The 12,871-nt window shown below is 45.8% G+C and overlaps 1 protein-coding gene across 2 annotated transcripts in view; it reads left to right on the top strand.

Moving 5' to 3' along the window:
* The first annotated feature begins 932 nt into the window (after positions 1 to 932).
* The window catches only part of bcl2l1 (BCL2 like 1), a 53,994-nt gene continuing 42,055 nt past the window's right edge, over positions 933 to 12,871 (top strand). Inside the window, exons 1-2 of one of the 2 annotated variants that reach the window (XM_056273504.1) lie at positions 933 to 1,685; positions 5,396 to 6,156. In XM_056273504.1, the coding sequence (XP_056129479.1) occupies positions 5,587 to 6,156 (570 nt within the window). In that variant the 5' untranslated portion in view covers positions 933 to 1,685; positions 5,396 to 5,586. Of the gene's footprint in view, positions 1,686 to 2,322; positions 2,447 to 5,395; positions 6,157 to 12,871 lie in introns of those variants that run through there. The other variant, XM_056273502.1, reaches the window with a different exon arrangement.

The raw sequence follows: 12,871 nt of genomic DNA, 5'->3' as shown, positions 1-12,871 counted from the left end.
TTCACTTCTTTCTCTGAAGGTGTCACAATATAAAAAATTATACGTTTTCTATGTTAATATCAACAGAATCAATGTAAAGGGTACGTAAAGTATGCAATGATCACTGAACATATGCAACTTTAATCTACACTTTTATTTGCTTTTTAAACCATTTTTTATATATATTTGGTAACACTTTAGTATGGGGAACGTAGTCCCCATTAATTAGGTGCTTATTAGCAACATATTGGCTCTTAATTGGTCATTATTACGTACTCATTAATGCCTTATTCTGCATGGCCTTATTATACAGTAAGCCATTAACTATGAGTTTTCCCTCTATAACCTCAGAAGTATTGCTTATTAGTAGTACCATCTCAATATGCTTTGCTTAGTATGGCCTTTATAAGGTGGTAGTACCACAAGAAGAGTTATTCTCCCTTACCAACACTTAATGAATATGGTCTGTTCTTACATAACAAAACACAAAACTACAAGTGTTCATAGTGTTAAATTACTGTAAATTAAGTTTTTGTTACTTAGAATATGTTCCCCATACTAAAGTGACATCTTGATCATTACTAATTCACTAGTAATTAAGTTTTTTATGTTCCCCATACTAAAGTGTTGCCTATATTTAAGCCAATTCATCGAATAACCCGAACCGAATTTTAAATAGCAAGAAAACTGGTTTCCAGCTGGATCATTTGGCCAGTATTGATGTGCGTAAATGTCAAAAACCTATTCAAATGCAACGCTCATATCCAAAAATGTATCTTCTCCAAATAATCCAAATTTTTAGAGATTTTATCTCTAAAATCTCTTTATTTTCTCTTATCGTGATACTGGGCTATACAAATAAAACTGACTTGTGGGACTCTACAGCAGACGCCTGGGTTGGAGGTTATTTTTGTTGTTGTCCCCCCCCCCCCCCATTCTTTATTGAACACGTGTTCATATACAACGGTATAGACAAAGACATAAACAACACAAAAATAAAAAGACAAAAATAAACAACAAAAAAAGACGACATTTTACAGTGCCAGAGTTTGTGTTATATGCAGCATATCAAATTCGCCAAGTAACTTAAAAGTCTTAATAGCTTCTTTTTTTGTTTTGATTTTAAGATGAGATAAAATGGTGCTATATTGTTTCAATTCATTAATAAGGTGCAGGACATTTGGCTTGGTCCCTGACCGTTTCTTCTTGTGAATATGGCATTTTCCAGAAATAATAACTAGTTGTGTGACATGCAGCATGTTATTTCCAACATTGTCTTTACTAAAACGTAGCCTTGCATCAGACATCTGTAATTCAGCATGATGTGAAGTAGTCTCCCTTTCAGAGTGTCTGCGAACGTTCTCATCCATCCGGGTCATGCTTATCCAAAGGAGTCGAAACAAGCGCAGCTGGACTTGGTTGCCCCTTTTGACGTCATTGAGATTTTCACGGACACAGTCGCGCTCGAGTCAACTCCTCTGGAGCCCCCCTTTTTTTTTTTTTTAGAAAGTTGGCCGCATTACCCAGAATGGACGGGAGGGGGCGCACCGGGCTGTCTGCAGCGAGCGAGACGTGGGCGGCGCCAAGCCGCCCGCGACTAGCTCGCGTCCGGAGCGTTAGCCGTCTGGGCTAATCATGGCGGCCGCCGTCTCTCGGGCTGACGTCCAGATTGAGCGCTTCCTGGGCCGCCAGACGGGATTGTGTCGGTGAGACTATTTTTTTCGTCGCCGACTCTTCTCGTTGCAACGGGGCCGCCGACCCTCGCCCCCTGAGTCCGCCGCTGGGTTTAGGGAGTCGGCGCTAGCCGAGGAGCGCCGCCTCTCCAGCTCCAGCTGGGGGACATTTTCGGGCAGCCGCGGCGGCGGCGGCGGCAGCTGGGGGGGGGGGGGGGAAGGGGTGAGAATGCGCCGCCGTCGTTTTGCTCCACGGGTACAACATGTCTCCGATAAATACTCCCGATAAATACTCCCGATAAACGCGTTCGCCCATGCGCAGCGGCGCCAGGCGGCTGTCAGGGGGTTGCGTGCGTTCGCCTTGTCGCCGCGGTACGGACGGAACGGACAGCCATGTTCCTTTACACGTTGGGCGGCCGGCCGCCTGTCGGGCCTCCGGAGAGGCCCGCCGCTCGGTAGAAATAACGTGGTTCGGCGGCGCCGTTCGCCCGAGTGACTCGTGTGTTTACTCGGGGCTCGAACAGCGGTGGACTTTAACGTGTGGCGTTTGCGACAGGAGCGGGTATGTTACGTAATGCAGATGGGGAGGAGGCGGGGCCTAGTGACGTAGCGACTAACACGTCGAGCTACATAGTTGCCGCTGACTGACCACGGCGTTGCCTTTCCGTCTGGGGTTTTGACAGCGCTCGGCGGAGGACGGACGGGTTCAGGACGACACGGAGGGTGTCGCCTGGGGCAAAAAGGTCGGGAGCATCCCGAGGAAAGCTGCGCGCGGCGGTATTCCCCCGTCCTGGGTAAGACACGTGTGCCCACGTTAGGGGCCACAGTGGGCTACGTGGGTTTTCTTTTTTTTTTTTATTTACGACCGTGGCGGCAAGACGTGGTGGAGCGTGTTGTGAAGTAGACGGAGCCCTACCTGTGGCTGAAGACGGCGGCTTGACAGTAAACGAGAGACGGGGTTCGTCCGATCACTCCGAGAGTCGCGATAACCCCCGTGCTCAGACCCGCCCGCCACTACGAACGAGGGGCTGCAACTCGCTGTTGGACTCGGTATTTAAGTCGGTACAGCGAGCATGTGGGTTCAAACTGTAAACTCTGTGGTAAGATGCGACTTGGGTATCTACTAGACTAGAGAGACGGCTGTACGGTCCATACAGTAGATCGTAGGGTCCGCACAGTAGACCGTAGCCCACGTGTTGGGGGTCCGGGACCATGTGGCCATTGTAAACATTGCTGCGTCCGCTCGTCTGTACTTACCGTCGCCTGCCGTTGACGTCTTTACAGAAAACGTGGGAAACAACTTCTGCTCACTGCAGGATCAGGATGCTTTATTAGCCTGCACCATTTTGTATGTTTGGGCAGGGAAACGTGGCGGCGCGCGACGAGTCCACAAACACGTTCTTGCGACTTCCATTGTGCTGCGTGGGGTTGTTTTGTTACGTCATACAAGCCCGACTATTTGCATGGCGCCCCCCCCCCCCATCCGACCGGGCTTTACCCGCGAGTCGATACCTTAAATGTCGATATTAGCATAAAAAAGGTCAGGTTCTGTCGAAGCCGCCCAGCCCACACAGAGAGCTGGGGCGGGCGGCGGTGCCCCCCACGTGTGCTTCGCTTCACGCCAGCTAACAAAGCAGGGCTGCGCGCCGGGATGGGGACCACAGCGCTCACGGCGACTCCGACCCAGCACTGATGCTTCGTCTGTGCGGGTTCTTACTTTAACAACACGTCTTTATCCTTCAGACGTCTCGGGCTTCTCTGGAAAGTAGGATTCCCCCGAACTCAGTAGTCCCACAGTTGACTTAAACCCATATATTGCTCCATTTATGGTATATATATATATATAGTGATGCTAAGGGACCACCCTGAGACACACGTCTGTTAGCGTACGCTTCTTTACTTGAACAAGACCCCAGAATTCACCATTTTTCGTGAATCATCAGCGCTCTCTCTCTCATTCTCTCTCTCTCTATATACACTACCGTTCAAAAGTTTGGGATCACCCAAACAATTTCGTGTTTTCCATGAAAAGTCACACTTATTCACCACCATATGTTGTGAAATGAATAGAAAATAGAGTCAAGACATTGACAAGGTTAGAAATAATGATTTGTATTTGAAATAAGATTTTTTTTACATCAAACTTTGCTTTCGTCAAAGAATCCTCCATTTGCAGCAATTACAGCATTGCAGACCTTTGGCATTCTAGCTGTTAATTTGTTGAGGTAATCTGGAGAAATTGCACCCCACGCTTCCAGAAGCAGCTCCCACAAGTTGGATTGGTTGGATGGGCACTTCTTTGAGCAGATTGAGTTTCTGGAGCATCACATTTGTGGGTTCAATTAAACGCTCAAAATGGCCAGAAAAAGAGAACTTTCATCTGAAACTCGACAGTCTATTCTTGTTCTTAGAAATGAAGGCTATTCCATGCGAGAAATTGCTAAGAAATTGAAGATTTCCTACACCGGTGTGTACTACTCCCTTCAGAGGACAGCACAAACAGGCTCTAACAGGTACTATTTAATGAAGATGCCAGTTGGGGACCTGTGAGGTGTCTGTTTCTCAAACTAGAGACTCTAATGTACTTATCTTCTTGCTCAGTTGTGCAACGCGGCCTCCCACTTCTTTTTCTACTCTGGTTAGAGCCTGTTTGTGCTGTCCTCTGAAGGGAGTAGTACACACCGGTGTAGGAAATCTTCAATTTCTTAGCAATTTCTCGCATGGAATAGCCTTCATTTCTAAGAACAAGAATAGACTGTCGAGTTTCAGATGAAAGTTCTCTTTTTCTGGCCATTTTGAGCGTTTAATTGACCCCACAAATGTGATGCTCCAGAAACTCAATCTGCTCAAAGAAGTGCCCATCCAACAGATCCAACTTGTGGGAGCTGCTTCTGGAAGCGTGGGGTGCAATTTCTCCAGATTACCTCAACAAATTAACAGCTAGAATGCCAAAGGTCTGCAATGCTGTAATTGCTGCAAATGGAGGATTCTTTGATGAAAGCAAAGTTTGATGTAAAAAAAATCTTATTTCAAATACAAATCATTATTTCTAACCTTGTCAATGTCTTGACTCTATTTTCTATTCATTTCACAACATATGGTGGTGAATAAGTGTGACTTTTCATGGAAAACACAAAATTGTTTGGGTGATCCCAAACTTTTGAACGGTAGTGTATATATATATGCTGATGATTGCTTATGGTATGAAACAGGCTTATATTGTCTCATAAAGAATTTACTTGACTCACTGGATTATATATATATATATAGAGAGAGAGGGGGGGGTGAGTAATCTCAATGGCAGGCATTTCCCCTGTGTAAGAGAAAGTACCTGTGCTGCTGTATGGATGGATAGGTGATTTGGGGCTGCTTGCTCATCTCCTTCAGTAACAGAAGTAACCTGCTGTTCAGAATTCCATGAGAAGACCCAGGAGTCTCAGTTCTCAGGCTGTGTGTGAGGCTTCAGCCGGATCATCCCTGTGATCTTTATCACCCGAAATCTCACATTCTCTCTCTGTCTCTGTCTCTCTCTCTCTGTCTCTCGCTCGCACACGTGTGTGCGCGCGCGCGTTCACTCTGCTCCTGTCTAATGACCCTTTTTGCCATTTGCTCGATATGTACCAGCCCAATTAGAGCAGTGCACTTTGACTCCAGCTATCCTCATTTCAACAGCCCACCCTCAAACAACCTTGCACATATGCAGATTAGCCAGAGTTTGACTTCTCATTGTTATGTCTCCACAGGGTCTGAGCCGGTTCATCAGCCTTGCATAGGTTTAGTTGTGACCCCTGGATGTCCGCAGAGGCTGTGGGGCTGACCATGGTGGTCTGAAGAGGGGAGACTGGCACAACGCGAATTCATTGAGACACAAAAAGGTGTGAGAAGGAGAAGAGAAGAGAAAAGGCGAAACGAGGCAGTGGAAACTAAATTGACAATGTCCCAAAACAGAAAACTGGTGGATTACTATATAAACTACAAACTCTCACAGAGAAACTATCCACTCAACCACATCGGGCTCTCAGAGTCCCCAAACAGGACTGAAGGTGGGGGGCAGGCCGGGGCAGCCGAGGAGCAGCAAGTAGAGACGCACGCCAATGGGACCGTCAACGGAACGAGTCCCGGGACTCCCCAAGCATCCCCACTCAGACGGCAGCGGTCGGCATCGAGCACGGATGCCGCAACGGGCCTTGACGAGGTGAAGGAGGCTCTTCGGGACTCAGCCAACGAGTTTGAGCTGCGCTACGCCCGAGCCTTCAGCGACCTGTCCTCCCAGCTGCACATCACGCCGGCCACCGCCTACCAGAGCTTCGCCAGTGTGATGGACGAGGTGTTTAGAGACGGCGTCAACTGGGGCCGCGTGGTGGGGCTGTTTGCCTTCGGCGGGGCACTGTGCGTCGAGTGTGTGGAGAAGGAGATGAGCCCCCTCGTGGCCAGGATCGCCGAGTGGATGACGGTCTACTTGGACAACCACATCCAACCCTGGATCCAAAGCCAAGGAGGATGGGTGAGTCACACACGAGGGGAGGGGGAAGGGCATGGGGTCCTTGTAAGCGGTGAGTTTTGGGTCTCACTGAAGCATGTGGTTATTTGGTCGTTTAAAGTGGGTTTGTTTATGTCGGCGTCTGAGGAACGTTGATTTGGGAGGTGAAGTTCGTTATCCAGTTATGTGTTGTAAACATTTCCCGCTTTGTGTGTCTGTGTGCGAGTTTCAGTTACACTATGCAGACCACCTAACGTTCTGGACTTTAGTGGCTAGAAGCTTCACAGTTTTGTTGACAATACATCATGTAACTCACACACACACACGTGTTATGGATTTGTCCCATAGGGACTCTTGGTATTACTGGTTGATGCCATCGGTCACTTGGTCGCTTGATGTCCAGTTTAGTCCGGTTGCTGTCTGAGCAATGAGGAGGGACTGTCTCCTGCCTTGTCTCCGGAGTGTTACTGAGGCACAGGATGTAGTGTGTCCTGTATTGGGTGGGATAAAATCCAACACATGTAAAAGAGTTGTGTTTTGTGTGCTACCCGGCCCTCTGAGATGGGTACAGAAGGGTGAGTAAAGATGGGGCCGTGATGACATGGCATGGGGTTAGGGACTGGCTTCAAGACCGGTGTCGATAAAAGGACTTCTTATGAGATAGAATAGCACAGAATAAAGGTGAACACAGTAGGACTGGGCGGCGTTGACAAGATCAGATATTGCAGTATTGTTGACTGAATACCTCCATGTGATAATGTGGCAGTGTTGTGGGGATGACCACGTGGATGTGATGACTGAGCAGGTGGCGACATAGATTTTTAACAGTTCAGACGGTCGAGTAAGTTCAGAAAGTTGGGTTGCTTTACTGTAGTGCAGCCTGTCAGACCAGGCAGTGACAACGCTGAAGTTACAGCCTCCGCAACAGTGCCATGACCAAAATCCCAGACCATGCCAGGCCTCGTGTGATGCTGATATGACATGGCTGCATCGCCCAGCTCGAGAGCCCGGAGTAAAGGGGAAGTAAAACGCCGGCCTCCGCTGCAGCCAGTAAAAACAGCAGTCGGTTAGTCTCCGGTCAGCAGCTGGTTCAGCTGTCCAGTAATCGATTGGCACTGTGGAGTTCAATGAGCTGAGTGGAGCGGCGAGCTTAACAGCCTCCACCAGGGCTTCGCTGGCGCTTTCCCTCCACCCGCTGCCTCCGTGTGGGAGATCGAAGTCCTCTCATCACAGAGGGATGGAGTCCAGGGCTTTTACAGATAGTCCTTTGTTTTACCCCTGGACTGTTGATTGGCTCTGTGGGGGGGGGGGGTCGCCTTTTTTTCCACACCACTATCTGCTCTCTTTTCCCCTGGTCCTCCTCTGTCCTCTGTTCTGTTTTCTGAGGCAGCTGGCTGCAGATGAAAGCACCGTTCTCCAACCCGGGGTCAGCTAGGAGTATGCCATGCTGGACCTGACTCCCCCTGCCTGTGTGTGTGTGTGTGTGTGTGTGTGTGTGTGTGTGTGTGTGTGTGTGTGTGTGTGTGTGTGTGTCTGTCCAGGCCTACACAAAGAGAACAGTCGCAGCACCGTTAAGGTCAGCTGATTCCTTTGTGACGCGGTGCCTGGCGTTTGATGGTGAGGGCAGCAGGGAGGGGTGGGGCTGTTTATGTATTGCTCCAGAGGTCCAGGTCAGAGGTCGATGCTGTGGAAGCTGGCGTCCGATTGGATGACATTTTGGCCTGGAGAGCATCCCATTGGAAAGACCGTTGCTTGGCTGTTGTTTGCACAGCCAAGCTGAAAATGAGTTTTCCCCGTGTCTGTTTTCGAACCCGGGGAGAAGAGGGGTTATTAAGGAGAGTGGTGCGGGGGGTCTCACTGAGGCAGGTGAAAGGGAGCCGGGAGGAGGCGGATCACTCGTGTCAAAGGGAAAGGCTCACCTGCAGAAGAGTGTTGTTTTAGGGTATGTTGTCATCTTCTGCACCAACTCCCTAAGAGAGCAAGCTGTTCCTTGGTGGGAACTGTTCCTTGGTGAAAACTGTTCCTTGGTGGGAACTGTTCCGTGGTGAGAACTGTTCCTTGGTGAGAACTGTTCCTTGGTGGGAACTGTTCCTTGGTGAGAACTGTTCCGTGGTGAGATCTCCTTGTTTTAATGCACATGTGAGCATGCACCTCGATTTTGGTGTTCCTTCTGGTCTCTTAAATAAACGCAGCCACAGGAAATTAAGAAAATACATGGGCTTCATAGGAAAGGTCCCGGTCGCTGCTCCACCTGCTCTGCCGATCCGGGGAGGGCTGCAGACTACCACATGCCTTCTCCCATACATGTGGAGTCGCCAGCCGCTTTTTTTCACCTGACAGCGAGGAGTTTCACCGGGGGGAACGTAGGGCGTGGGAGGATCACGCTATCCCCCCCCCGAACAGGCGCCCCAACCGACCAGAGGAGGCGCTAGTGCAGCGACCAGGACACATAACCACATCTGGCTTCCCACCCGCAGACATGGCCAGTCGTGTCTGTAGGGACGCCCGACGAAGTCGGAGTGTTGGTAGACAACGGAATAGACCGCCACGCTACCCAGACACCTCTAGGTTGTTTATTACAACAGTAGTGATTAATTTTCAAAACCTACAAAAAAAAACCACTGACACAGTCAGAAACCCGCCTTGTTGTGTAGCGGTCTGTTTAGTTTGACAGTTGTTAGCGCTTTTTGTCACTGGCTATGGTGTTGCTGAGAAACTCGCCATGATGATCAAGTTCTTCCCCTCAGCAGTTGATTAGCATTTGGGTGATGGTTAGTCCTCGTCTGGTTTCCTTCCATCCCCGACCGCAAGCACATATTTTTACTCCCACTGTCATCAGCACATAGTCATCAGCATATATAGAACTGATGAGCTCAGCTACGCTAGCCTGCGATCATGCATGCAGTTTCTCCTTGTGATACACACGCACACACACACACACAGTGCAGCCAAACAAAGTTAATGGACAGTTGCATTCACAGCTTGCATGCGGTCATAAGTCACGAAGCGTTATGACAGATGTGAATGGATGCTCAATGAAGGCATACAGTGATTTAATTTCACTTCTCTCTTACAGAAAAGGAGAAAACGTTGTCTCAGCCACGTTGTGCAACTTCCTCTCTCTGTTTAGTTGCATCATTAATAATTTGGTAGCGTGTGTGTGTGTGTGGGGGGGGGGTGAGCATATGATCCGCATCCTGGTTTCGGCGTCCCCAGGTGGACGTGGGCACATCGTGATCCGGAGGTGTTTTATCACCACGAAGCGTGTGTGGTTCCTGTTCGTGTTACCTCCCACTCTGCGGTGTACCTGTGGTCAACTGAACCAGAAAGAGACATTTCCCTGAAACGAGCCGATGAGCTCAGCGGGCCGGAACAAGCTGGGAACATAGTGTAATGGCACAGTTTTTCTTCTTCTTTTTTTTTAGACCGATACTGCTATTGTAATTTAGAATGCGATTTTATTTTTCAAAGTTCATTATCTTGTGTGTTCTCCACTAAACACAGCAATACATCATTGTGTAGCATGGCCAATACATCAGTCATCATATGAACCATGTGTAAAGACGATATGGGTTGAATGGATGGATATGAGTAACCTATCTGATATGATTAACCTATCTTCATTTAGCTGTAAAAAGAAAAGCCTCCAGTCACAGTAGAATATTGACTGGTTGGTTTACCCTCAAGCCTTGTAAACGGGTAATATAATTATCATGACTTTTTAATAAAACCTGAAAGAGGAACAATAAAGCACTGCGCAACAACACGCCTAGTGTGAACATTCATATTAATTAACATTAGTATTATTATATTAATATTATTATTAACATTAATAAATATGAATCGTACTGGTCTCCAGTCAGTAACAGAAACTAATCACACAAAGTAAAGTGCAGAAATAAATAAATATATATATATATATAAACATACATACCACGGGCGTCCAGGTAGCATAGCGGTCTATTCCGTTGCCTACCAACACGGGGATCGCCGGTTCGAATCCCCGTGTTACCTCTGGCTTGGTCGGGCGTCCCTACAGACACAATTGGCCGTGTCTGCGGGTGGGAAACCGGATGTGGGTATGTGTCCTGGTCACTGCACTAGCGCCTCCTCTGGTCAGTCAGGGTGTCTGTCCGGGGGGGGGGGCGGCGGCGTGATCCTCCCACGCGCTACGTCCCCCTGGTGAAACTCCTCACCGTCCGGTGAAAAGAAGCGGCTGGGGACTCCATATGTATGGGAGGAGGCGTGTGGTAGTCTGCAGCCCTCCCCGGATCGGCAGAGGGGGCGGAGCAGAGCCCGGGACAGCTTGGACTGGGACGGCTTGGACCCCTCTGAAGCGAACTGAACCGAGAACACCCTGGGGGGGGGGGGGGTGGCCTCGGTTCAGTTCGCTTCAAGTCCACATTGCAGTTGGCTTATCCTGTGCATTGTGAGCATAAAGCGCCCCAAGTACAACCGGGGAGAAAAAGCCCCCCCCCCCAAAAAGAAACGTGTATTCCCGGATTGTCTTCGGACTACTTGACACACCGCTGGTCTGGGTTTTAGACATGCAGTTGTCCTACGTGGCCTGTGATGCGTTCTTAAATGCTGGAACAGGTTTGCAGAGTTGCCCCGTGCGGCAGCTACAAGGCACGTGCCGCGACTCTGTGCGGCATCGTCCTTCCTAAACCCAAAACGGGCCCAGAGGAGCGACGTGCTGCTCCTCCTAGACACCAAAGTAGGCTCTCCGGTGTTCGGTTCTGCTGAGGGCCCGTTCACGAGGCAGTGCCGTTACTGCAAGCACCACAGCGTCGCGTGGCAGGTCGTTTTCTTTATTGACCGCTCTCACTCGCATGTCACGTGAGCGTAGGGTAACGCGCGTGTACGTGACCCCACGTGGCCACGTGTTTCCACCCCTCTGATTGGTGGTAAGATTGTGTAACATTAAAAAAAGTTTTTAAAAAAAAATCGCAGCCATCATGATTTGAAAATTGCGCTCTGTTACATTGCGATGTCGGTTTGAGTTCGATTAATCGTTCAGTCCTAATTCCTAATAATAATGATAATAAACAAGTCCTAATTCCTAATAATAATAATGATAATAAACAAGTCCTAATAATAATGATAATAAACAAGCCCTAATTCCTAATAATAAATAATGATAATAAACAAGTCTTAATTCCTAATAATAATGATAATAAACAAGTCCTAATTCCTAATGATAATGATAATAAACAAGCCCTAATTCCTAATGATAATGATAATAAACAAGCCCTAATTCCTAATAATAATAACAAACAAGTCCTAATTCCTAATAATAATGATAACAAACAAGCCCTAATTCCTAATAATAATGATAATAAACAAGTCCTAATTCCTAATAATAATAATAATAAACAAGTCCTAATTCCTAATAATAATAATAAACAAGTCCCAATTCCTAATAATAATGATCATAAACAAGTCTTAATTCCTAATAATAATGATAATAAACAAGTCCTAATAATAATGATAATAAACAAGTCCTAATAATGATAATAAACAAGTCCTAATTCCTAATAATAATGATAATAAACAAGTCCTTATTCCTAATAATAATGATAATAAACAAGTCCTAATTCCTAATAATAATGATAATAAACAAGTCCTAATTCCTAATAATAATGATAATAAACAGGCCCTAATTCCTAATAATAATGATAATAAACAAGTCCTAATTCCTAATAATAATGGTAATAAACAAGCCCTAATTCCTAATAATGATAATAAACAAGCCCTAATTCCTAATGATAATGATAATAAACAAGTCCTAATTCCTAATAATAATTATAATAAACAAGCCCTAATTCCTAATAATAAATAATGATAATAAACAAGTCCTAATTCCTAATAATAATGATAATGAACAAGTCCTAATTCCTAATAATAATGATCATAAACAAGTCTTAATTCCTGATAATGATAATAAACAAGTCCTAATTCCTAATAATAATGATAATAAACAAGTCTTAATTCCTAATAATAATGATAACAAACAAGTCCTAATTCCTAATAATAATAACAAACAAGTCTTAATTCCTCATAATAATGATAATAAACAAGCCCTAATTCCTAATAATAGTGATAATAAACAAGTCCTAATTCCTAATAATAATGATAATAAACAAGTCCTGATTCCTAATAATAATGATAATAAACGAGCCCTAATTCCTAATAATAATGATAATAAACAAGTCCTAATTCCTAATAATAATGATAATAAATAAGTCCTAATTCCTAATAATAATGATAATAAACAAGTCCTAATTCCTAATAATAATGATAATAAACAAGTCTTAATTCCTAATAATAATGATAATAAACAAGTCCTAATTCCTAATAATAATGATAATAAACAAGTCCTAATTCCTAATAATAATGATAATAAACAAGCCCTAATTCCTAATAATAATGATAATAAACAAGTCCTAACTCCTAATCTACTCATATATTTTCGTAATGTGTGTGTGTGTGGTGTTAGTGTGTCTGTGTGTTAGTGTGTGTGTGTGTTAGTTAGTGTAGATAGCGGGACCGAAAACTAAAGCACTTATGATCCTAATTCTTTTTGGAGGTGGTAGGTATTGTCTCAGAGAGTAAGGGGAAAAATCCCAGAAAATTAAAATTATTCATAATTATGCATAAATATGCAAAATATGCATTTTTCTAAAAATGGCTAAAAACCGCTTTTCTCGGCATTTCAGATGATTCTGAGCATCTTTGA

Source organism: Lampris incognitus, chromosome 2, assembly GCF_029633865.1.
Source record: "Lampris incognitus isolate fLamInc1 chromosome 2, fLamInc1.hap2, whole genome shotgun sequence".
NCBI classification, from domain to species: domain Eukaryota; kingdom Metazoa; phylum Chordata; class Actinopteri; order Lampriformes; family Lampridae; genus Lampris; species Lampris incognitus.
The sequence above is the reverse complement of the archived record's forward strand: the minus strand, read 5'-3'. Positions and strand labels throughout refer to the sequence as shown.